Source organism: Rousettus aegyptiacus, unplaced genomic scaffold (assembly GCF_014176215.1).
Source record: "Rousettus aegyptiacus isolate mRouAeg1 unplaced genomic scaffold, mRouAeg1.p scaffold_m13_p_2, whole genome shotgun sequence".
Taxonomy (NCBI): Eukaryota; Metazoa; Chordata; class Mammalia; order Chiroptera; family Pteropodidae; genus Rousettus; species Rousettus aegyptiacus.
The window spans coordinates 120,481,800-120,507,517 of NW_023416295.1; the positions used below are offsets into that span (position 1 = coordinate 120,481,800).

The following is a 25,718-nucleotide window of genomic DNA, read 5'->3' on the forward strand; positions in this document are numbered from 1 at the left end:
GGACCCAGGAGGCGATCACATTGTTGTTCTGAGTTACGAATAAGGTTTGCCAGACAGTTCGCCCTATCAAGGATATTTGTTTTCATAGATTTCAGCAGAGGGGCATGATAGAGCTGCTCTAGAGCTACCACTGTTCCCTAAAGGTTACTTAATAATGTGGTTGGGTGACCATGTTTCAGAGGTTTTGTTTTTGTTCAATGTGCACATCCTTCCACATCTTCTAAGGGGGCTTTCAAAAATTCACCAAGAAACATTAGGCTGTCAAGATATCCCTAAAATTGTTGGTTGGAAACCACTGTAACAGCTGAAGAATAATAATCAGGCTTAAGAGTTAAGAGACCTGACTTGTAATCCAGCTCCAAATTTAACAGCTGAGTTGTAGACAAAATCAAAACGATTAAATATAAGGAGCCTCAATTAGTGTTCGTTGTCTTGGGGAATTAAAACATTGTAGAGCCCGACTTTACTCCCACCAGCTGATCTTACTATCTAGTAAATATATTCCTCCTTTCTCTTAATCGCTTACTTGGCTGAATCTCTCCTCCTTTTCGACTTATCTTCCCTCCATTCTAGTTTTTGCACCAAGTACTCAAAAACAGGTCCTTCCAGAACCCAACCAGAGCCTGACACTGAGAGAGAAGTGCGCGCCCCGCACTCCGCCCGGGTCTTCGCCGGTTTCGACCCACTTCCGGATTTCCCTCTTCTCTGCTCCCGCCTGCCCTTCTTTTCGGTCCGTAGCTCCGCCCCGCCGCGGCCGCCCGTCACGTGACCACACGGCGTGCTCCGCCCCAGTCCCGGCTCACGTGATCACGCCCGGGGAGAAAACGCCTGACCCTAGCCCCTGGCCTTTGCAGTACGGCCTTTTCTTCTCGTGGCTTATCAGCCTCTTACCCTTTAGCCACCTGCGGGTCTCTCAACACCGTCCCGGGGTTCTCCCCGGACCCCTGTCCGCCATGCGGCTCCTGCCTCTGGCCCCAAGTGGGCTCCGACGGCGCAGCCCCCACCGCCTCCCCTCCTGCAGTCTAGCACTGCTGCTGCTTTCGCTGGGCTGCTGCTTGGAGGTCTCCCGGGTGGCGGCTGGCTCTCGGAGGCCCAATGTGGTGCTGCTCCTCACCGACGACCAGGATGAAGTGCTCGGCGGCATGGTAACTCCTCTCTCTTTCTGCCCCGCCCCTCTATCTCTTGGGCTGACTCCCCGGTTTCTTGCCCTCTTTTCTCATCCCCACCCGACTCCCTGAACTGGCTGCTTTTGCCAAGCCAGGCCCTTTACGCAGGTCTGAGGGGCTGCAGAACTCTCCTCTCCTTTCTCCAGCAGCTCTTCTGGATTGACACGCATACACGCACCACACAGGGCTACACAGAGCTGCTAGTCTGGACCCTACTGCTGCGGAGTTTGCGTTCATAGCTCAAGATAAACAGGTGGACGCCAGTTAGGGGTGGGTTGCACCAATGAGGAGCAGGTGCTGGCTAAGAACATGCAAGCCGTGTTTGGTTTTCTTTAGGATTAGAGGCTCGGAGGACGAATCAGGCTCCTTCTGTGAGGACTTAGGCCACCTCTTTGCCTTTGTCCTTGTGGACAGTGTCAGTGCTTGATATGTATAAAATAAATGCTGAAATGGACTAATCTGGTAGGTTTTCGAAATATTGAGGGTGTGCTTTGCCTCTCAAGAATCAAGAAAGTCCAATTAGCCTAATTGAACACCTGGCTGATTCATTAGCTACTGTCAGTGTTCCATTTTATATCAAATGGGTGTTGTCAAGAGACTTAATTCTTTCCCAGTTTTGCTTCTGTATCTTAGGGTTCTAAAATGTATGACCCTCAGGAACATCTACCCAACTCCCTAGTCATGAAAGCCCAGAAAGTGGCTCACCTGAGGCACATAAATAGTTGAGGCAGTCAGGACAAAATCCTGACTAGTGCTCTGCCCTTGGATATGGTATTCCTCTTTTTAAGTGCGTACTTGCTTTCAGTTCTCTTTTTGCTTTCAGCTAAGTGCTGAATTATGAAAACAGGCAAGACGTTCCTAATTTTTACTGCGTGGTAACACCTCAGGTTAGTGTCTTTCATCTTGAGTGAGTTGTGAAGTCAGTGAGTAGCTACAAGCATTTTCACTTTCCTATGAAATAAAGTAGAATAGAAAGTGTATGGTGCATGTAGTAAAGGTAAGCGTATCACTATGTGTATATTTCTAGGTTGTGAACTAAAATGTGTTTCTTACTCAGGGCTATGTTCAGAGTATGATAGTCTTTTCTAGCTAAGGTTTAAGATGGTTGCAATTTGAGTCCATTCTTCCTGCTACATATGCCTCATTGCCTTTTAGTTTCTACTCAGCCACATTGACATTGATGAATCTTGACTTAATTGCCCTTCTGGATTTTACTTTGTTTTTCCACCATTCCAACAGCTAGGCTTATCCTCCTCACAAAAGTTGTTTTTAAAAAAGAAAATATATATTTTGTGTCCTTGAAAAGTATTTTACCCAGAAAAGCAAGCCATCTCTATCAAGAATTAATAATAGTTTAGTGACTAAAGCATAATTTAAAAATAAAGCTTTCACACCTCTGTTAAAAAAAAATTCATCACTTTTTAAGGTGTGTTCAGAATTCACTTCAGTTCTTGTGGACCACAGATGTGGTCTGTGTATATGTATTTGAGATCTCTTCCCTTTAACATGTTAATATTTGCTTCTTTAAACCATAGCAGATTCTTTTTAATAGGTGTTCATTTATACTGGACAGAAGAACCCAAATTTAGTGGAGGGAAGAAGACAACTTTAATGTTCTCAACTACCTGGAGAATTCTGGCTTCTCTTGTAGACTTTTCCGGAATATCCTATTACTAGTTGTCAAATGGGACTCGAAGGGGAAGAGCTAAGACAGTAACAGCATTTGAGATCCTACTTGGAGCTAGAGTGTGAGTTGTTTTATACTTGTGCTTCAGTTATCACAGGAGTCCTTTGCTGTAGTTTGCTGTAGGTATTGTCCTTATCTCAAATCAGAGGAAATTAGAGTGGGGTAAGTAACTTGGCTAAGCTTCGTATAGCTAATGAGGGGCCAAGCCTGGTGTCTTATGATCTTACAGCCCTGTGCTTTCTCCTATTCGAGAATACTATGATAATACTGACTGACCAGATGTCATTTCCCATATTCACCTCACAAAGTTACTTATCCCATAAATTACACATTCAGGTGACATTCAGGGGCACCAGGGTGGGTCATGGAACTCTTTTACACATAATATTCTGTGTACGTTATCTTCATTTTTGTGTAGAGAGGGAGGTCTCTGACCCCAAAAAAGATCATGAATTGCCGCCATAGTTGGCAAAATAGTAATTATTCCCCTAGACCAACTAACTCAGGTGAAACGATTATAGTATTTGCGTGATTGTGGTTTAATGTGGAATCTTTCGTCTTTGAAGGTCTTTACGATTATTAATATAAATTTCCTACTATGCAACCCTGTATTCTCTGGCTTCTGCCTAACTCTCTGACCTTGTTTTATCCCACTCTCTTACGGTGCTGCTTCTGCCACACTGGTCTTCTTTCTGTCTCATGTGCCTCTTTCCTTCTCTGGCAGCCTTTGTACTTGCTATTCACTCAGCCAATAAGCATCTTATCCTGGACCTTTGCATGGCTGACTCATCATGTGACTCTCAGTGCTGAAGTAACCTTCTGAAAGAGGCATTTCTGACCACCCATCTAAAGTAGTTTCCTCTTTTCCTCTCACCATATGTAAGCACATAATCCTGGTTTATTCCATTTATAACACTTTTCACTGCCCAAAATGATTGTTTACATGAGTATAAGAATCATCTGGGCAAGGACATTCTATCATTTGCCTAGATCAGTGCCTGGCACAAATTAAGTGTTTAACACATGTGTCATGATCACACAGTATAGTCTTACTATAAATCAGATATTTTTCAGTAGCTTTGCATATTTATTAGTTAATTTGATAATTAAGTTTCATGTAATTGAGTCACATGGTCCTTTTCCCCACTTATTCTTTGTCTTGTTTCCCTTCCCTATGTCCTCACTATAACATCCAACTGATGTTTTATTCAGCCCAGTGTTCTTTACCTGAGGGTAGCACCCAGTGATGTTTTGTGGGAGATCGTGGCTGCTGACATTGCTTATAAAGGTTAGCAAAGACATTATATATCTCTAGCATTACCTGGGAACCTATTATGGATCTACTCATGAAATTATCAAAGCTCTTCTTAAATAAGAATTCTCATCCTTTTGAGCTTACAAGTTCCTTAGGTTTTCTACTATCTATATAAAGCAATAAGGACAGTCATTTATGCAGTACTGAAAATGAGGCTGTTGTTAACATATATTTGGATTATTTTTAAGGAATACAACAAAGTACACTTAAAGCTGCATTCAGTATGGTCTTAGATTTCAAAAGTACTTGAGAATCATGAACTGACTCATAATACGACTAAAATGAGCCTCCTAAATGGTTCTTGCTGTGTGGAATCTAAATGAAGATTAGCATAAGGACCGTCTTCATACTTTTATTGTCACTATGGGATTTGGTATTAATAGTTCCCTGTACCTGTCCGTGTCTTAGATTTTAAACAAAAGATAAAAAGCAAGGATAGAAACGAAGTAATTTCTGATTAATCTTTTGCTTGACAGGGTTCTGTATACATACCTGTTTGCCATCCAGTTCAAGTCCTTACCTGAGGTGATTTATCTAGCGCAGAGAGCTGTGAGCTGTTAGTCGAAAAGTGTGTTTCTGGGCTCCACCACTGAATGTCTGGTATTTGAGTAGGTTTCCGAGCTTCAGGGCATTGCTGGCTTTCAGAACCTGAGTATTATATTTTGTTTTAAGAGGTGGAAGGCCCTTTTTATATGATTTCCCACATCCCGCTTTTAGAGATGAATTAATAGTTAGAGGTCTGCCCTATCTCATAAGGGGGCTGGTGATTAATGAGAAAAGGGCACAAAATTTCATTACATTGAAATCAGTGTTGCTAGAATAATGCCATCAGCTGTGAACTTTACCTTCCTGAAAGCATTACAACCTCCTGAACTTTTGCATAGGAAAGCGCTGACTAGCCAAACCTGTTTGCTTCATCTCCAGAATCACACTCTCCTGGCCATTTCTTAGTGTCAGAGCTTATCCGTTGGGGAAAAAAAGTTAAGATGCAAAAACCATGAATTTAGGTCTGTGTGTTGTAGTTTATTGGTTTAAAGAAATTGTTTAACAGATATTTACTTTACAGACACCACTAAAGAAAACCAAGGCTCTCATCGGAGAGATGGGGATGACTTTCTCCAGCGCTGTAAGTTTTGAAGCTAATTTGTCTTTATGTTCTAAGAAGAAACACTCTCTTTTGGGTAGTCTAGTGTAATCTGTGTGTTTCTATCTAGTTAAATGCCTGATCCGAAGGAAGGACTTTATTTAATGTGATATATAAATTCTTTCAATTAAATAATTACTTCTTACCAGTTGAAAATTAACTGCAGGTATTTTCTAAGCCAATCTGATCTGTAACTCAGAACTAGATAATTTTAAAACTGAGCTTTGAAAATGAATCATAAGAACCAGACATTCATGCTATATAAACTGCTACATGGTAAAACCTTTCAGGCCACTTTACAAAGCCTAATTAACCCTGATAGCCAAACATGACAAAGGTAATAGGAAAACAAAACCCACAACTGCATATATGTGTGTATATATGAGTATACATATATATGTATATATAAAACATATATAAACAGACGCAAAGACTCAAAATACTAACAAATTCAAGAACCATATACATACCCAAGTAAGTGGTAGCCTAGCTTAATATCAGAAAATCCATTGAACAGCAGCATAGAATTGTGCTTAAGAGCATCAACTCTAGAGCTAGATTGCCTAGATTTCAATGTTCTCTACCTCTTTTCTAGCTGTGTGACGTTGAGCGAGTTATTAACCTTTCTGGCCCTCAGTTTCTACGTTTGTAAATGGGGGTGCTAAAAGCTATCTCAGGGTTTTTGTGAGGTTAAGTGAATTGATACATGTAAAGCAAGCACTTATATCAGTGCCTGACTTACAGAAAGTACAATCATTCCTTAGTATCTGTGAAAGATTGCTTCCTAGACCATCCTCCAGCAGCCAAGATACCAAATCTGTGGATACTCAAGTCCCTTAAATAAAGTTCAGAACAACATTAAGTGGAAGGTAAATAAAATGGTATAGTATTTGTATGTAACTTGCACACATACTCCTGTATACTTTCATTGGTCCCTTTTTGGCACCTATGACCAATGCTCCTATGAGAAGCTAATGTCTGATGATCTGAGGTGGAGCTGAGGCAGTGATGATAGTGCTGGGGAGTGGCTACAAATACAGATGAAGCTTTGCTCATTTGCCTGACACTCACTTCCTGCTATGTGGTCTGGTTCCTAACAGGCTATGGACTAGTACTGGTCCACAGCCCAGATGTTGGGCACCCCTGCTTTAAATCATCTCTAGATCACTTATAACACCTAACACAATGTAAATGTTATATAAATAGCTGTTATACTGTATTGTTTAGGAAATAATGACAAGAAAAAAAGACCGTACATGTTACATACAGACGTACCCATGTCATAGACCTAATTACATATAGTTCACATCAACAACATAACTTTTTTCCCGATTATGAATATCTTCAGTTGGTTGAAGCTGCGGATACAGAACCCACAGATACTACATAATGGGTATAATTGTATTGTCTACCAACGTGGTATTAATAGTTGAAAGAAGGATAATTATATGTTCTTCTCAGTAGATGCTTGGAAGTCCTCTGAAGTTTTAGCATCCTTTCCTGGTAATTTATTAAACTTGGAAGAATATATCCTTATGATGAATACCTCAGACAAATAGCACACCTTATAGTTAAGGTGAAAGACTCATGCCCCTACTGTTAGGGAGAAGACAAGTGCAAAATACCTTCCACTTAATGTTGTTCTGAACTGTCTAGTTGTTGGCATACATCTCATGGAATTAAGAGGTAGAACTTTTGGGAAAAGACAAATGTTTCCACTTGTTTGGATTTTCTACCTAGAAAATAGAATTTTTGGAAAACTTAATAGCATTTAGTAAGGGAGAAATGAAAAAAATAAAAATTTTCTTCCATAAAACCAGTTAGAGAAATATAGCAGGAGAAAAGTTCCCATTCATGTAGCAGGAAAAAATGTAGACTCTAGGAATAGCTGGTGGTGGCTAGTAATGGTTATTTAAGATCTTTGTAAATAAAAGTTACAGAACTTTGTGAGTGATATATTATGCTCTACTGGATACTATACTATAGTATGCAGATATAGGAAACAGTGTGATATTGGCCTAAAAATAGGTCAGGAGACAAAAAAGGGAAAGAATTAAGAGTTACCAATGTAAAACTTACAAAAGTCAAACATCTAACAAAATTAAAGGGCAAAAGTAAAAAATGGGAAGTATCTGTAACATGACTGAATCCTTAAATTTGATGTAAGAGACCAACAGCTCAGGAGGAAAAAATGTGCAAAGCACGTGAACAAACCATTCACATAAACAGTTGGTCACTATGCGTGTGGAGAATGTTCATCCTCACCAGTATTTTAAAATGTCAAATGCAATTTGAAAAGCCAAATAAATGCTAAGTATTTAAAAGGGATAATATGTAATTTTGATAAGGGTGTGTTCAAATGAGCATTCCTTCTCTGCTGGTGCAAGTATAAGCTAGTATTACCATCTGTAAAGTGGCTTGGTGATGTGTATTAAAAATTATACAAATATTATTGAGTATAATGGGTTAAATATATTGATAACAGTAGCTAATAGAAACAGCATAGAAATCCATGTCCCGTGTATAAGGCAGTACAGGAAATGTATAAAGCTATAGCTCACCCTGAAAATTACCCTCTACTTCTTAGCTACATTGCATTCAAGTAGTATCCTTTATCTTTAGTTAAGACCTGGCTCCCACCACACTGTGCTCCTTGCATGTAAATATTTCTTAGGCAGCTGAGATTAGAATAACTTATGTTATCCTTCAGAAAGAAACCATCTGAAAAAGAAATCTATTCTCTTGGTTTGCTTTATCTCTAGTTTGTGACTTAAAGCAGCTCAGAAGTGTGTTATGTTTAAAGAAAATCTCTATTCAATGGGAAACTAGAAATTTGAAATTAAAGTATTGGCAGCTTTTTACATTTTCTTTAGAAATGACAAGAAGTCCATCTTTCTTGTGTAACTTTGTTCTTTTTGCTTTGTAGTATGTGCCAAGTGCTCTTTGCTGCCCAAGCCGAGCCAGTATCTTGACAGGGAAGTACCCACATAATCATCACGTTGTTAACAACACTTTAGAGGGAAACTGCAGTAGTAGGTCTTGGCAGAAGATTCAGGAACCGAATACTTTCCCAGCAATTCTCAGATCAGCGTGTGGTTATCAGACCTTTTTTGCAGGGAAATACTTAAATGAGGTATGTTGAATGATCTAATCCTTTTTTTTAAAAAAAAGTAACAGCCGTTTAAATGTGAATTAATGTAATGCATATTAATTGTATTTTAGCATCCATTCAAATTATGTTAAAGGGGTTTTGTTATATGTTGTTTTCTCCTAATCTGCCTGTTAAATAAGAACTTACCTACATGAACATATTTGCATGACTTGGGTACTATAGTTATTCCTTTAAGTATTTTCAGGAGCATTTATTTAAAATTATCCCAGGACTGCTGCCGTCTGATGCATCTTCCCCTTTTTCCTCAAGAATTCTGCTTGTCATGTGGCTGTCATGATATCTTTGTTTCCATCTCCTCTTTATTAGGATCAGAGTGAATAATTTTTTCCTCTTAGTATCTTCTCTGAATTAGAACAACTTATGCTTAACCTATTTTCTAACCTGAAAAGTAGGAACAAAATGTAGAGAAATCAATGATAAAGAGCACCAAGAGCCTGAGATCTTCAGGACATTAAAATATACAGCCAAATAGTGGGTTTGATGGCCTTGTGGACATGGATGAAGAGATACTTCATTGTGACCCACCAGTGCCAGATTTCATGGCCTCATATCCACCACAATTGGCCTTGGCTTTTAGTCAGAGTTCAAGCTTAAAAGAAATAGAATATTTGAGAGTGTTTGAGGTTGTCCCTTTTAGTAAAAGTAGGGATACAAGACAAAGAAGATGTACATTTTCTTATATGCTTTAGATCTGTGGTTGCTAGAGATTTTAATATCTGATCTCACATTTCTTTTACTTCTCCCCCTCCCCACAATAATTAGGTGGATTTGAAGGAAGATGAGCCAGTTTGAAAAGAATAATGAGAAATAATTGATACTAGGTTATTGGGTTAAGGCTATGGGTCATAAAAAGAACCTATGCTACTTTATATATGAAAGGTCATCTATCCTGTATACAAAATAAAAGAGAAATTCTTTGAAATACAAAGATTTAGTTCTCAGGTATTAAATTCTGCCTTACATGTGCAGTATTAAACCTTGTCACGATACAATGGGATGATTCTGTGGTCTCTTCACTTATTCATCTTATCAAATAAATTGAGTCCCAGAATTTCATCAGCAGGACAACTGAAGTTTTAGGCTGATAGTTAATAGTCGGATTAGTTTCGCTGTTAGCCACAGGTCAGTTGGACTATTTAGCCTATGCTCTCAGTAGTTCAGCAAATGACCCCTGTGGACTTTTTCTATATAGGGCTAGAAGTAAATAGTTTAGGCTTTATAGGACAATATGTGTCTGTTGTGGCTATTCAGCTTGCCATTGTGGCCTGAAAGCAGCCATAGACATGTAAACTAATGAATGTGGCTATGTTCCAATAAAACTTTACTGTCACTGCAATTTCAATTTCACGTTCTCTGTCTCATATCACAAAATGGTCCTCTTTGGATTTGTGTTCATATTTTTTAATGGCTGGAAAAAAAATTCTTAACTTGCTGGCATACAGAACAGTAGGCAGGCTAGATTTGACCCACTGACCATAGTTTGCTAACTACTGCCTCAGAGATCTCTAAGAGTATAGTTTTCTTTACTTTTTGCTGGTTTATATGTTTGCGGAAAGTGAGCACTTGACCATGTTTCAGGGACTGATATAAACATTCCAAAAGTTTCCTGTTTCTTTGTGCTCTGTTCATATCTGAGGACTTCTTATGCCTTGCTTGTCTTGTTTTTCAGTATGGAGCTCCGGATGCAGGTGGACTAGAACATGTTCCTCTGGGATGGAGTTATTGGTATGCCTTGGTGAGTGATTATTGAAGTTAGTGACAATTACATACAGTCCTGCCAATGCAAAATATGTTTACTTTCTGATTTAGCTCTGACATTGACACAACTTGTCCACATGATTGGCTGTTTTATCTCCTTAAAGGAAAGTCTTTTGACTTGTGAGTTACTTTGTTGTGATATTTTTCCTGCATTACAGAAGATTTAACAACATTTTGCTGTTCTACTTGATCCACTCCTAGTTTGTTTTTTTTAGAGTAGGATATATTATTGAAACTATGTTAGTAGTTAATAAATAGTAGTTGAAAAATCCAATGTTGACTTGAGTAATTCTTTTTTTCCAATATCTTATCACTCTTTAAACAGAGTATAGTTTAGCCTAGCATGGTTTCTGACTTTCATTTTGTGTACTGACCTCATAACAAATTTTATTTTTGTCTGTTTAATAGGAAAAGAACTCTAAATACTATAATTATACCCTCTCTATCAACGGGAAGGCACGGAAGCATGGTGAAAACTACAGCGTGGACTACTTGACAGATGTTTTAGTGAGTTACTGAAGCTCTGTCCTTGCAGATTTGGCTCACACTTGATTGAAGACTCTGCCTAGAAAACCTGTAGTTGTATTTATCCATCTTGGGCAATGTGAATGAATAATAACTTGATCTAACTGCCAAAGAATATTTCCAACTGATTAAAAACTCCTAAGGGTATATTTCTTTGTATAAAAGCCAGGCTAAGATCTAATGTTCTTGAAATCCCAGCAACAATCCCTTTTCCAAAGGCTAATCTCTAAGACTAAAGAGATTATTTCGGAGAGGTTTCGCTTTGTAAGGATTTCTACTCTTGACTGCAGTTTTACTCACAAGCTACAAGATGGCGGCTTCATCATGAGGGTTGGGGGATAGGGAGACGGGAGTTCTTTAGGCATTGTGTATTTATATATTAATAAAAAATACTGAAGTTGGGTGAATTTGGGACTTCCCTTTCCTGTCCAAGGTGTTTCTAATGATAACTCCTTAGAGCATTCATTCACCAAATATTTCAGCACTTGTTATAGCAGATGTTTAGCAGTAAATGAAGCAAAGTCTTTGATTCTGTGGAAAGTAACTTTTTAGTGGCTGATTTTATTTACATGTATGTGTATGTACATACACATTCATTTGTTTTGTTAAATGCTATCGGGGTTACTTAGATAATATTTAAACAATCAGCAAGGAGATGAGAGTGAACTGTAAAGGTCAGGGGAAAGAGTACCACAGACAGGGAATGGAAACTGTGAGGGCACTGAGGCAGCAGTGTGCCTGGCATGTTGGAGAAACCACAGATTTCTGACAAGGCTATAGTAAATTGGTAGGCAGGGTGACGATAGGCAATTAATACAGTCAGTGTCTTTCACATTTAGCCTCGGGAATAAATGAGGCTATAAGTCAGCTAGAACAGAGCTTGCTTTGGCAACACATACACTAAATCACCTAGAACAATTCGCATGTGTGGGATGCTTTCATTTTTATAAAGTATCTCCAGATGAGCAAATGTAGAACATAAGTCCATGTAAATTAAAGTCCTGGTCTGATTCACTTGGATTTAATATTACTGATTTAGCTTAGCTACTTTAGCTGACCTAACTTATGATACCAACTTCACACATTTTTGTAAAAATAAGGTAACTTAGTATACCTTTTCCTGTTGTGAATTAGATTGACTCCATTCTTTAAGGTATTGAATGTATATACTCTGAGCTTCATTAATGTAAATTAATACTAAAATAGCCAAATTACTATTTATTATGGGAAGCATAACACTTTATTTTTAGATATGTAAAATCATCAAGATTTTACTTGCTTTTTTAGGACGGCATGCTTTTCAGTTTTTGTAAGTATTGCCTAAAAGCCACATATATGTTCCGACAGTATGCTTGCAAATGACCATAACATAGATTGTATGCTAAGATTGGTTAAAGGCTAATAGGACCTTGTACTTTCTGTTCACCAGAGAACATATATCTATCAAGTCCTCAACTAGTGGTTAGGGTAGGAGATGACAAATCTTTGTGTATGTCAGGCTAATGTCTCCTTGGACTTCCTGGATTACAAGTCCAACTCTGAACCGTTCTTCATGATGATCTCCACTCCAGCGCCTCATTCGCCGTGGACAGCCGCACCTCAGTACCAGAAGACCTTTCAGGATGTCTTTGCACCAAGAAACAAGAACTTCAACATTCATGGAACGGTAGCTTCCCTTATTCCTTGAATTAAGCCATACTCCGTATAGGTAACTGTATAATATACTAGTCAAAGAACCTTTGAGCCTTGTAGTTGGTTTTCCTTCCAGATCTTTGAAAGGTAATTACACCTGTCTGTAGTACAATAGATAGTATAAACTTGCTTCAAAGTACAGATGAGGTTCCTACCACATATCCAGTGAGCAGCTGGAGAGTCCACAGGGATTGTTAAAGAGATGCCATCTTTCTTGACTACAGGCTCTGCTGATAACCTCTGTGCTGGCTCTCCTCTGTCTGGCAGTGGCTAAGACATGTCCTTTGGAGCCGAGTTGGGCCTGCAACAGCCTCCTCTGGGTGGCCCTCACCAGGTGCGAGGCGTAGGAAAAAGAGGGGTGACACAGTGCAATATAGTTGGGAAGGGAAGTTGAATGGTGAGATAGATAAGGGAACATAATTAAGAGCTACAACCTATATATTTGCCTCATATGCCAGTTACTTACCCTTCCCTTGGCACAGGGAATTGGCACTGGTTCAAATGCAGAAGGCCTCTACTACATACCTCTTACTCAGAAATCTTAATTGCTTATGAGTTAGCGGAAAGAATGAGTCTTGGAGCTAGTCTCAACACTACCACTTTTTGGCTAAATGACCTAAGCATGAGGAAGATGGTAACTTATTTTTCAATCTAAAGTGGGAGATCCTAAACCCCAAGGTGACTGCTATATGGATTAAAGTATATAGAAACATCTAGCATATTGCCTGGAATATTGTAAGCATGCACTTACTAAGTATGATTTTTAAAGCTGAGTGAAATGAATTTTAAACTAGAAGGCCATCTCAAATTGTGTTCCAGAAGAAATTGATAGACATTCTTAGGACCAAGTAAGTTTATAAACTTTAGGTTAAGTAAGTCACTCCGCTATAGGATATTTCAGTTATTCAAATTCCAACATGAATTTTCAACAGGAGGATATGCTCTAACAGCATTTCTTAAATATATTAGCTAAAGAACACTTTGAGGATCATAGTTTGGGAGATAGTAGCTTAGGATTTTAAGAACAAGAAGGAAGAAGAGAATGTATGAGAATGTTTTTGTTTTGTTAAAAAATTGATTTTTTGATTTAAATGAGAAGAACCCTCCAGATTTAGACTGATGAGATTTTCCTCAAGGTTTGGGATGATTGCTATCTTGGGTAAGAAAACAGAAGGCAATAAAATGTTGACTTATTGGGCAAAGCTTAGAGGAAAATAAAGTTAATATTTATCCTTTTGTGGTTTGGGTAGTAGGCCCAAAGCAGAGACTCAGTTAAAAATTTAATCTCCTTTGAGCCAGTAGTTTCCCCTTGTCTTTCACTAAATCTCTTATTAATGCTTATCAATTCTGTTGACAAAGGAAGAATCTAAGGAATGAGTGATAATCTACAGAAAATATTTTTGGGAACATGGGAGGGAAATGGGGAAGAAAAAAAGTCTGAAATAGCTTAAACAAGTTTTAGTTTTTACTAAAGTATAAAATTCTTTTAATTATCTACTCTAGTAGTTTATTTGGGTGACTCAGTGTTAACATTTTTTATCTTTCAAATTTTAGAACAAGCACTGGTTAATTAGGCAAGCCAAGACCCCAATGACTAATTCTTCAATACAATTTTTAGATAATGCATTTAGGAAAAGGTAAGAGCTGCTTTATTCTCTTTTCTTTTTTTTCTTTTTCAGTCCAGGCAATCCTTGGTTGACCTCACAGATCGCAAGGACCATGTCAGCTTACAATCCCTTATTTTTTTGTTTTTTACACCTACAGCACCTGGTCTTCCTAGGTGGTCTCCCATCCAAGTACTAACCAAGCCTGAACCTGCTTAGCTTCCAAGATCAGATGGGATCGGGCTTGTTCAGGGTGTCATAGCCATAGACAAGCTGCTGTATTCTCAATCTGAGTGATCTTTGAGGACCCTCCAAATCAGCCTATGAACAGGGCACTGTACCACATGGCTATCCTTGAGACAAAAGCATGTTGACAGAGGAGACTCTTTCATAGGGGATCTGCTTTCTCAGAAGCAGAGATTCCTTAACATTCAGATATATGAGGTAGCCTTTGGACCCCACGACTTATTAAACAATCCATTGTTATGCTTCATTAAAACATATTGTAAACTGGAGCCATTTGATTAAGAAAAAAGTTTTCTCTATCTAAAGGTAGCTTTGTTAGAGATCAGTCCCCCCAATATTTGCATAAGACTCAAAAGCTTAGACCAGAGCAAAATATTTACCCTTGCTGTTCAGAATTTTCAAGACATTCTTTAAAGTCATTTTTTTTTTAATCCATTACTTTCTCTTAAAGGTGTATATTTTAGACCAGGGGTTGGCAAGCTTTTTATGTAAAGGCCAGATAGTAAATAATTATAAGCTTGCAAATCATGTGGTCTTTGTTGCAGCTGTTTGGCTCTGCTATAGGAGAACAGAAGCAGCTCTAGGTAATATGCGAGTAAATGAGCATGGCAGTGTTCCAATAAAACTTTGTGTATATAAAAACTGAGTTGTCATTTGATACGGTATGACGTTTCAGATTTGCAGAAGTTTTGGAAACCTGTTTCACTATGTGAAAATACTATTGACCTGTACACTTAAAAATTGCTAAGATGGTAAATTTTTTGTGTTTTTCACCACAATTTAAAAACCGAAAAAATGGGTAATGGGCAGGCTTTGGCCCTTAGCTGTAGTTTGCCAACCCCTAGGTTAGACCAGTAAACACTGTTGTGGCACAGGTCTATCTGAATTAATCTGTATTAATCGGTACTAAATTGACAACTTTCCCTTCCAGTTGTTTCTACTCTCATCACCAGTGGTAGTAATAAAGCTAACTGGTTATAAAAAGTCTTAGTTATTTCTTTGGAAACAGTTAAACTTGGAATGAGCTAACTATATTCTGAATTTTTCTTATGTTTTTTTGTTTTTGTTTTTTTGTTTTTTTACAATGGGGGGTCAGAGGAAAGGAAATTTGGGATTTGAGTTTTTGGGGAGAGTGGTTTTGAGGTTTTACGGGTGTCCTTTAGCCACTGTCTCTGAGGTCCTATTGCTATCCACACCCAGGTGGCAAACTCTACTCTCAGTTGATGACCTTGTGGAGAAATTGGTCAAGAGGTTGGAGTTCAATGGGGAGCTCAACAACACTTACATCTTTTATACCTCAGACAATGGCTATCACACAGGTAAGGGGCATGGTTAGGTACTTCTGTGACCTTTGTGAGGTGTCTTTTTAAATTTTTTTTCCACCCAACCAGTAGCAGTGGCAGGGAGCTCTATACCTTTTATAGCAGTGGAGAGCCCAGAGGGAGGGTCTTCCCTTCAGGACCCCTCTGGTTAAGGGCCAACTCATTCCCACATTGAGAGACCATGTTTCATTATTTGCTACATCATATGCTAAATTACATGATATTCTAGGAGTCAGAAGTAGAGTAGGCTTGATGGGTTGGAGGTAGGATTTAAGAAGGAGATTAACTGAATTAGATTTCAAGGACAAGTAGATCTTAGAGAATAGAGGTAAGATATTTTGCACAGGAAAACCAAGAGAAGTTTGAAATTGTGAAATTAGTTATTTTGATTTGTGTGCATGTGTGTGTGAGTGTGAGTGGATTTTGTTTTGTTTTTTTCTTTTCCAAACTGCAGTATAAGTCACCCCACGTCCTTGACTTTCATCCTTTCTACTTGGATCTTCTATATAATTAAAAAGCAATGTTGTTGTCTTTCCCCACCTATAAATTTCATTAACTTGAATGAACCTGAACCTTGCTTACATAGGAGCAGATCAACTGGGCGTTTAAAACATTATTGTGAATATTTTTAAGCACCCAAAGTAGAGACTAATAAAATAACCTCCGTGTGGCCAATCTTTTCAATCCTCTCTACCTTTCCCATTTTTTTTTTTAGTGAGAAGGTTTTGAAGAAACCCCATACATTGTGATTCCACACGTGAACACTCGATTTTGCATCTGACTAGTGTATTGTGTATGAGGATCTAGACAAAGTCCACATGTTACCTTTAGTTTTTACAGGTCCTAAAGTGTCATTTGCCACTGATTTATTAGAAAAACTGGTCTTTTGTCCTGTAGAATATCGCACATTCTGGATTTGGCTAATTGATGTCTTGTGTTGTCCTTACTTGTTTATATTCAACATTTTCTAGAGGTTGGTAGTTAGATCTAGAATCTTAACAGAAATTTACATTTTCAGCAAGAATGCTTTCTTGGTGATGTTGCTGTGTACTTCCTATTGCATCACTTTGTGATGCCTGTGGTATCTGGTTGCCTCACTTTAGGGATATTAATATTGATTGATGGCTCTTGTGGTATCAGCTTGAGCCTGTCCTGTGAACTTTTTGTGGCTAAAGCTTCTGTTGATTGTTGCTTAAATCCATCATTCCCTCAGAAATTGCATAATGTTGACTTCGTTAACTCCGTCCTTTTGCATTTATTAGCTGGAATTCCTCAGGGAAGAACTTTCTCTCATCAGCTGTTTGGTTATCTTGAAATGCAGTTTATTCAGGAAAGGCCAGATAAATGATTTTGTCCCTTTATTTGACAGGTTTTAGAATAAACTCATTAAATTATGATCAGGTTGAGTATCATACATAAATTATCTTTGTTTCAGTACTTTCCAGTCTTTCTTTTTGCTTAATTTTGGCTGTATTAGACCAGGGAATCCACCGAGGCATTTATTTAAAGAAGATCAACTAATTGTTCATCCTGCGTTATAGTAATAAGACACCCAGGCAAATTTAAGCTTCTTATTAAAACACCATAATTTAATAGAACAAAGTTGTTTAGATTATTAAATGAATGAATGCGTGAGTAATACTTCTATCTTGGCTCCTTCATTACCCGATGTGTTTTGTTTTCAGGACAGTTTTCTCTGCCAATAGACAAAAGGCAGCTATATGAGTTTGATATCAAAGTTCCACTGTTGGTTCGAGGACCTGGGATCAAGCTAAATCAGACAAGCAAGGTAGGTACCTGACAAATGATTCTGTTTATAGGTAGCACTTGCTTGAGAAAAGAAGACTTGTTCCTCCAGAAAGGAGGCCAATTAGATTTCTCTTCCTGTGAAGGAAAAAGGCTGATTGGCTTAAAATCTTTTAAATGTATTTTATTAATAAGTTTTGGAAACAGTGATTTTTTTCTAAATTCCTACCCCTGCTATTAACTGTATCCCGCTTCACACACACACACACACACACGTGTGTGTGTATATATATATATACACATATACATATATATATAATAACATGAATAGCTTTTGTCTTTTTCTGTTTATTTTAAATTATAGTTACATACAATATATATTAGTTTCAGGTGTACAACATAGTGATTAGATATTCATATATCTTACAAAGTGATCACAGTAAGTCTAGTATCCTTCAGGCACCATATGTAGTTGTTATAGTATTGGCCATATTCCCTAGACTGTATTTTACATCTCCATGACTAACTTCAAAACTGGCAGTTTGTCTTTCTTAATCCTCTTTACCTTTTTTGCCCCTCCTCTCATCACTATACAACCATCAATTTGTTCTCCATGTCTGAGTTTGCTTTTGCTTTGATTTTTTAATTTGTTTTTTAGATTCTACATATAATGAACCATACATTATTTGTCTGACCGACTTAGCATAATACCCTGTAGGTCCATCCATGTTGTTGCAGATGGCCAGATTTCATTCTTTTTATGGCTGAATAATATTCCATTGTATATATCTACCTTCTTTAGTCATCTGTTAATGAGCACCTAAGTTTCTTCCATATCTTGGCTATGGTAAATAATGCTGCAGTGAACATAAAGGTGCATATATCCTTTCAAGTTAGTGTTTTGGATTTTTTCGGATAAATACCCACAAGTGGTATTGCTAGTTTATATGGTGGTTCTACTTTTAATTTTTTGAGGAACCTCCATCCTGTTTTCCATTATGGCCTCACCAGTTTCCCATCTTAGCAGCAGTTCATGAGGGTTCCCTTTTCTCCACATCCTCGTCAACACTTCTATTTGTTGATTTACTGATAATAGCCATTCCGACAGGTGTGAGGCGATATCTTGTGGTTTTGATTTGCATTTCCTTGATGATTCGTTATGTTGAGCATCTTTACTGTGCCTGTTTGCCATCTATATGTCCTCTTTGGAGACATGTCTACTCAGGTCCTCTGCCCATTTTTAAATGGATTGTTGGAATTTTTTTGATGTTGAGTTATGTGAGTTCTTTATATATTTTAGATATTAACCTCTTATTGGATATATTATTTGCAAATATTTTTTCCTATTCGGTCAGTTGCCTTTTAGTTTGGTTAAAGGTTTCCTTTGCTGTGCAAAAAAGATTTTTAGTTTGATATAGTCTCATTTGTTTGTTTTTTGCTTTTGTTGTTATTGCCCTAGGACATATATCCAAAAAGATATTGCTAAAACTAACACCAAATAGTTTATTGCCTATATTCTTTTAGGAGTTTTATGGTTTTGGTCTGGTTTAAATTTTTTTGTATGTATCTGTTCATTTTTCTCAACATCATTTATTGAAGAGATGGTCCTTACCTCATTGTATATTCTTGCTTCCATTGTCATACACTAATTGGCCATGTAAGTGTGGGTTTGTTTCTGAGCCCTCTGTTCTGTTCCATTGATATATATATTTCTGTTGTTGTGACAGTACCGTACTGCTTTGATTACAGTTGCCTTACAATGTAGTTTGATATCAGGTGGCATGATACCTCTAGTTTTGTTCTTTCTCAAGATTGCTTTAAGTCTTTGGGGTCTTTTTTGGGTCCATATAAATTTTAGGATTTGTTATAGTTTGGTGAAAATTGCCACAGATATTTTGATAGGGATTACATTGAATCTGTAGATCAATTTGGATAATATAGACATTTTAATGATATTCTTTCAGTCCACTACAACAGTTTAGCCTTCCATTTATTTTTGTCGTCTTTAATTTTTTTTTCATCGATGTCTTACAGTTTCAAAGTACAAGTATTCTACCTCTGTGGTTAAATTTATTCCTAGGTATTTTATTCTTTTTTGATACGATTGTAAATGGGATTGTTTTCTTAATTTTTTTGTAATAGTTCATTACTAGGTGTAAAGCAAAACATTTCTGAATATTAATTTGTGTCTTACAACTTCACTGAATTCATTCTAACAGTTTTTTGATGAAATCTTTAGGGTTTTCTATATGTAATAGTATGTCATTAACAAATAGTGATAGTTTTACTTCTTTCTTTCCAATTTGGATGCCTTTTATTTCCTGTCTAATTGCTGTGGCTAGGATTTCCAATACTATGTTAAAAAAAAAAAAAGTGGTCGTCAGAGTGGGTATCTTTGTCTTGTTTCTGATCTTAGAGAAAAAGCTTTTCAGCTTTTCGTCATTGAGAGTGATGTTAGCTTTGGGTTTGTCATATATGGCTTTTATTATATTGAGGTATATTTCCTTTAACCCCACCATGCTGAGAATTTTTAACATAAATAGGTGTTAGATTTTGTCAAATGCTTTTTCTGCATCTGTTTATATGATTATATGATTTTTATCTTTCATGTTACTTATGTGGTGTCATGTTGATTGATTTGAGGATATTGACCTAACCTTGCATCCTGGGAATAAATACCACTTGATTATGATGTATAATCTTTCTAATGTATTGCTGAATTTGGTTTACTAATATTTTGAGGATTTTTGCATCAATGTTCATCAGGGACATTGGCCTGTATTTTTATTTTTTTTGTGGTGTCTTTGATTTTAGTATCAGGGTACTGCTGGCTTTCTAGAATGATTTTGGGAGCCTTCACTCCTCATCACTGTTTCGGAGTAGTTTGAGAAGGGTAGGTATTAATCCTTTGGTAGAATTCACCTAAGAAGCCATCTGGTCCAGAGCTTTTGTTTTTTGGGAGTTTTTTGATTACCGATTTAATTTTATTAGTAGTTAATCTGTTCAGATTTTCCCGTTTCTTCCTAATTTAGTCTTGGAAGATTGTATGTTTCTAGGAATTTATTTCTTCCAGGTTGTCCAATTTATTGGCATATGATCGTGGTATTTTCTTATAATCCTCTTATAATCCTTTTTATTTCTGTTGTGCCACCTGTCACTTTTCATTCATTTCTGATATTTTTTTGGCTTTCTTGATGAGTCTGGCTAAAGGTTTATCAATGTTTATCTTTTAAAAGAACCAGCTCTTAGTTTCATTGATTTTTTTTTTTTTTTTAATCTATTTCATTTACACTCTGATCCTTATTTCCTTTTTCTCACTTTGGGCTTTGTTCATTCTTTCCTAATTTCTTTAGGGATAAGGTTAGATTATTTGGAATTTTTTTCTTGTGTCTTGAGATATTGCTGTGAATTTCCCACTTAGAACTGGTTTGGCTGTGTCCCAGATTTGGGGTCTTTGTGTTTTCATTTGTTTCAAGGTATCTTTTGATTTTCTCCCTGATTTCTTTGTTAACCATTGATTGTTTAGTAGTGTTGTTTAGCCTCCACGTGTTTGTGTTCTTTCCATTTTTCTCCTTATAATTGTTTTCTAGTTTTGTACCATTGTTGTCAGAGAAGATGCTTAATATGATTTCAATCTTTTAAAATTTATCGATATTTGTTTTGCGGCCTAACATGTAGTTTATCCTGAAATATACTTAACCATTATACTGTAGTTCAGGCAAGTATTTATTAAGTCTTTTCTTGTTCCAGCACAATATGCCAAGAGTCTTGGATATATAGCAATGAACAATCAGGGGAAATCAGTTCTTAATTCTCTGTGTCAGGGAGAACCAGGTACTTTAGCGACAGTTATCAGTGAAAGCCTCTGAGGCATTAGAGCAGAGACCTGGATGTTAAGAAGGATTTAGTCATACATGCATCTGTGAGAGGGTGTTCTGAGCAGAACAGTAAATGTGATGGCACGAATTAAGAATGAGCTTGGCTTGTTCAAGGGACAGAGGTGGCACATGTACCGAACGATCTTCACTTCCTGAGTGAACCATCTTTCTCACCTCCTTGCCTCAATGACTGTTCCTTCTGTGTGGAATGCACATTCAATGCCCCTTTCACCAGTCTACATTAATTGTCCTGTAAGGCTTCAGTTTAGGGGTTCCTCCTGGGAAGTCACTACAGACCCCTACCCCTTCCCATGTTCCCAGATGGCCTCACACTTATCACACCCTACTGATGTCTTTTTTACTTTAGGAGTTCCTGGAAGAGAGGCACTATCTAAGCTCAGAATACCCAGTTCCTAACATATATTGGGAGATATCCACATTAGTTGAATGGATATTACCAAGGTCACATAGTAAGTGGCAGAACCAGGACTGAAAATGAACTGTGTCAATTCTTAAAATTCATGGTTTTTTACACTGCTGTACTGACAGATATAGTTTGAGAAGTATGAAATGCCTTGGCTTTCATCTAGCACAAGAATGTCAGAGGTGGCGGGTGATTCGTCATGTGTTGGCAGCATTTGTCTCAGTGCCAGTTGTTCTTTATGAGTGGCATAGGGTTGTGAGTTGGGCATAATGAGCTGAGCTGTCAGTGGCCTAATGGCAAAAACAAGGGCACGTTTGACCAGTGGATTTAGCCTCGTGGCTCTTTGGGAGAGCAGGAGCAGGTGGTATGTGTGGTTGCCAAAGACTGGCTGTCGAGGTTTTCTTCTCTGGCTAGAAATTAATTCTAACTTTAGATTTGGTGGTAGACATTCTTCAAACATGTTTTAAGAAAGGAAAAGATTAGTAGGAAAATTAAGCGACACAGCATGATCCAAGGGAAATAGAACTGAATTGGGAGTCAGGAAGACCACATATGGTTTTAATACTTTGGATGAAATAAGCATGGGTTCCCCGTGTGAAACTGGGAGACTGTTAAGTGCAAATTCTGAAGTGTAACTAGAAGATACTGTGGTGTCTTCCTGTTAGAGAAGCTGGGGCTGAGGAGCAAATCCAGATGAAGCAGCCCAAGATGTGGGGAGTTTTCTATTTTCTTATGTTGTTCCAGTGCTTTCCACGAAATGGATTTGGGTGCTCTCTGATGTGCTTTGAATTCTTTAACATCATAGCTTTTAAATGTCTTTTTGAAAACCCAATATCTTCCTAAGAGCCCCCTTATTCTTTTCAGTAATTCTGCAGCACTGTCATTCTTCCAAAGCTAAAAATAAGCAGATTCAAGGCATGATATCCCTCGATTTCATGCCCCAGAGTTTTCTAGTGGCTTTTATTTGATCAGAATGTCTATATTTTTAAATCCCAGGAACATTCCTAAATAAATTATGCTATGATTTATGAAAAAATCTACTTTTGTTCTTGTCAAAGCTTTTTCAGTTCCAATCCATAAGTAGATTTTTGAGTTCATACTTCATGGTAGAACCAGTATAGACGGTCCCCAACTTACAATGTTCAGACTTAGAATTTTCTAACTTTATGATGGGGCAAGAGTGATACACATTCAGTAGAAACCAGCTAGGCTAAGCCATGATGCCTGGTAGGTTATGTGTATTAAGTGCATTTTCATTTTTTGATATTTTCAACTTATGATGGGTTTTTTAGGATGTAACCCTATCATAAGTCAAGGAGTATCTGTACCATTTTAGAAACTTAAAACGCTAAGGTTTCTAAAAGACATTGTGGTAATAGACCTATAGTATCTATTCTAATTCTTGGTCGTGTAAAAACCAGAGATAGATGTAATTCTCTGTTAATACTTTATACTTGGTATTCACTAGAAGTCTCCCATCTTGTGACATAGTGTGCTAATTTTGAGACTCTCTACTTATTAGTCCTACAAAATCCTGGAAGGGAAGAGGATTCGTCCATTATTTTTAGGGAAGATGTGATTATTGTAGCTATCATAGATGAAAGAGTCCTGGGATGGTGTTCGCGGTACTTGTGCCAAATCTTAATGTCTCTCCATGTGTACTGGAACTTACAGAGCTTTTCCCTTTTCCCCATAGAGCAAACCGCTATTACGGAGAGCCTTGCATCAGGTAGCTGCTGGCTCTTAATTCCTAGTAAGACAGGCTGTCAACATTTTATCTCTAGGTTTTATTATTTTACCGTTTACCCTTGTTTTTATATAACTGCCATGGACATGTTAGTAATACCTGTGGACTTGGCTTCACTTTGTTAATGTTCCGGTCATCACTGAAGAGCTGTTAGTCACACATCAGGGTCTTGTTGCCTTAATCTGATTCTGTAGATCATGTTTCTCCTTGTCTCTTCTCTCCTGACATGATCGCTTCCATATTCATACCCACTCTTGTTGCCATATTCCAAGCTGCTTGGTCTGCTCGGGGGACTTGGAACTAGGCAAGATATCTCTAACCTAGGTCTCTAGAGACATTGTTGTGGGGTTTTCTTTTCCTCCTTGTAACATATGGATTGCTTTTCCCATGAGCTGCCTGCCACTGAGTTGTCATTTCTGACAGCTGCAGAATTACACTAACCCAGAGCCAGGATCTGTATATCACTGCCTTCTTAGTTATCAGGAAGCCTGGCAGTGGTCTGAAGATGTTTTCCTGCCCTTCGTGTCCTTCATGTCTGTACTTGTGGTGTTTTTTTGTTTTTGTTTTTTAATTAAAAGTACAAGGATTAGTAGTAGAGTTTTTTTTGTTTTTTTGTTTTTTTAGGTGAGGCAACCCTTAGTTAACCTCACAGATTGCAAGGACCTTGTCAGTTTACAATCCCTTACTTTTATATTTTACGCCTACAGCACCTGGACCTCCTAGGTGTTCTCCCATCCAAGTACTGACCAGGCCCGACCATGCTTAGCTTCTGAGATCAGATAGGATCAGGCTTGTCCAGGGTGGCATGGCTGTAGACAGTAGGGTATTTTTTCAACCCTCATTTGGCCTCTCCTAAGATGATCTAAGTTTTCTCAATAATTTTGAAGACTGTTATTTCCTTTGAGTAAACGATAGCTTTTCTATTTACAAGCTGTTGACTTTGTTTCAGTTACTTCTATTTCCTCATGCATAAAATGGGGGAAATACTGCATCATAGGATTGTGGTGAGGCTTAAACAAGGATAAATGCCAAATACTGGTACAGAATAGGTGCTTGGTAAACATTAGTTCCCTCCGTCTCCTTGGTGGATTGCCTTTACCACTGTAAAGCTTTTCCTAGCCTATGACCAAAGTGACTTCCAAGTGTATGCTTAGGTTCTACATAGGCCTGCACTGTCCACTACAATAGCCACCAGCCACATGTGGCTGTTGAACCAAAACATATACGAAATAGTCTAAATCGAGGTTGTTGTAGTTTAAAATACCATATTTCAAAGACTTGATTCAGAAACAAAAAAGTGAAATCTCATTAATTTTTTTGTATTGCTTACATGTTGAAATAGTAATATTTTTATGTATCAGGTTAAAATAGGTACAATTAATTTCCCCTTTCTTTTTAACTTTAATGTGGTCACCAGATAATTTTAAATTACATATATGGTCCTATTATGTTTCTATCGGATTGTGCTTATTTAAGTCCTGAAGAGGCATTGTGTGCAGAAGGAATATAGTCCAACAAACCAAGGAAATAGGCAATGTTTAAATGCAGATGTATAAATACAAGAGAATACATGTAATATAACACATTAAGCAGTTATATCTAATTTGTAGAATGTTTGTTTAAAACATCTAAGTTTTGTGCTCTTGAAGGAAACTTATTGATGCACAGTGAAAATAAGTTTTCTCATCTTCAAAGCCTATTACAAATAATTTTTTAGCAATGTCATCACTTTGAAAAACTATGGTGGCAAGTATTTAACCTTTGAGGTCTTTGAAAATGTCAGGAGTTCCTTTGAAGTCAAATTTAAATGAATAAGAGTAATCAAGTTGTAAAACACTTTGTAGAAAATAATTAGACCAACATTTTTCTCATGATTCGTAACAGACTACAGGCAATCCCTGTGGAGTTTTAAAAAATGTTTTGATCAATAACAATATGGGTAGAATAAGTATATAACTCCCCAGGGGCATATATTATAACCCTTTATGCCTTTGTTTTGTTTTTTAAATTATTATAGTTATATTTGACTATATGAATCAATAAGACCTAAGTAAATATGGGCTATACAAAAGAAGTGCTATTTGTCTCATGGGTGACATGGGGGGAAGAAAGTATAGATAGAAAAGGAAAACAAGACCAACTTTTTCTACATTGCTTATTTTTTTCCTCATGTTCATAGATGCTTGTTGCCAACATTGACTTGGGTCCTACTATTTTGGACATTGCTGGCTATAACCTGAATAAGACACAGATGGATGGGATGTCTTTATTGCCAATTTTGGTGAGTATAAA

The 25,718-nt window shown here is 37.4% G+C and overlaps 1 protein-coding gene and 2 pseudogenes across 1 annotated transcript in view; 1 reads left to right on the forward strand and 2 right to left on the reverse strand.

Annotated features, from left to right (window-relative positions):
• The first annotated feature begins 797 nt into the window (after positions 1-797).
• The window catches only part of GNS (glucosamine (N-acetyl)-6-sulfatase), a 37,338-nt gene continuing 12,417 nt past the window's right edge, over positions 798-25,718 (forward strand). Inside the window, exons 1-10 of the mRNA XM_016139905.2 lie at positions 798-1,145; positions 5,235-5,294; positions 8,239-8,445; positions 10,154-10,219; positions 10,651-10,749; positions 12,266-12,433; positions 14,014-14,096; positions 15,510-15,628; positions 17,317-17,420; positions 25,606-25,707. Of these exons, the coding sequence (XP_015995391.1) occupies positions 954-1,145; positions 5,235-5,294; positions 8,239-8,445; positions 10,154-10,219; positions 10,651-10,749; positions 12,266-12,433; positions 14,014-14,096; positions 15,510-15,628; positions 17,317-17,420; positions 25,606-25,707 (1,200 nt within the window). The 5' untranslated portion in view covers positions 798-953. The remainder of the gene's footprint in view (positions 1,146-5,234; positions 5,295-8,238; positions 8,446-10,153; positions 10,220-10,650; positions 10,750-12,265; positions 12,434-14,013; positions 14,097-15,509; positions 15,629-17,316; positions 17,421-25,605; positions 25,708-25,718) is intronic.
• LOC118614871 lies at positions 14,215-14,333 on the reverse strand (annotated as a pseudogene).
• On the reverse strand, positions 24,125-24,243 carry LOC118614544 (annotated as a pseudogene).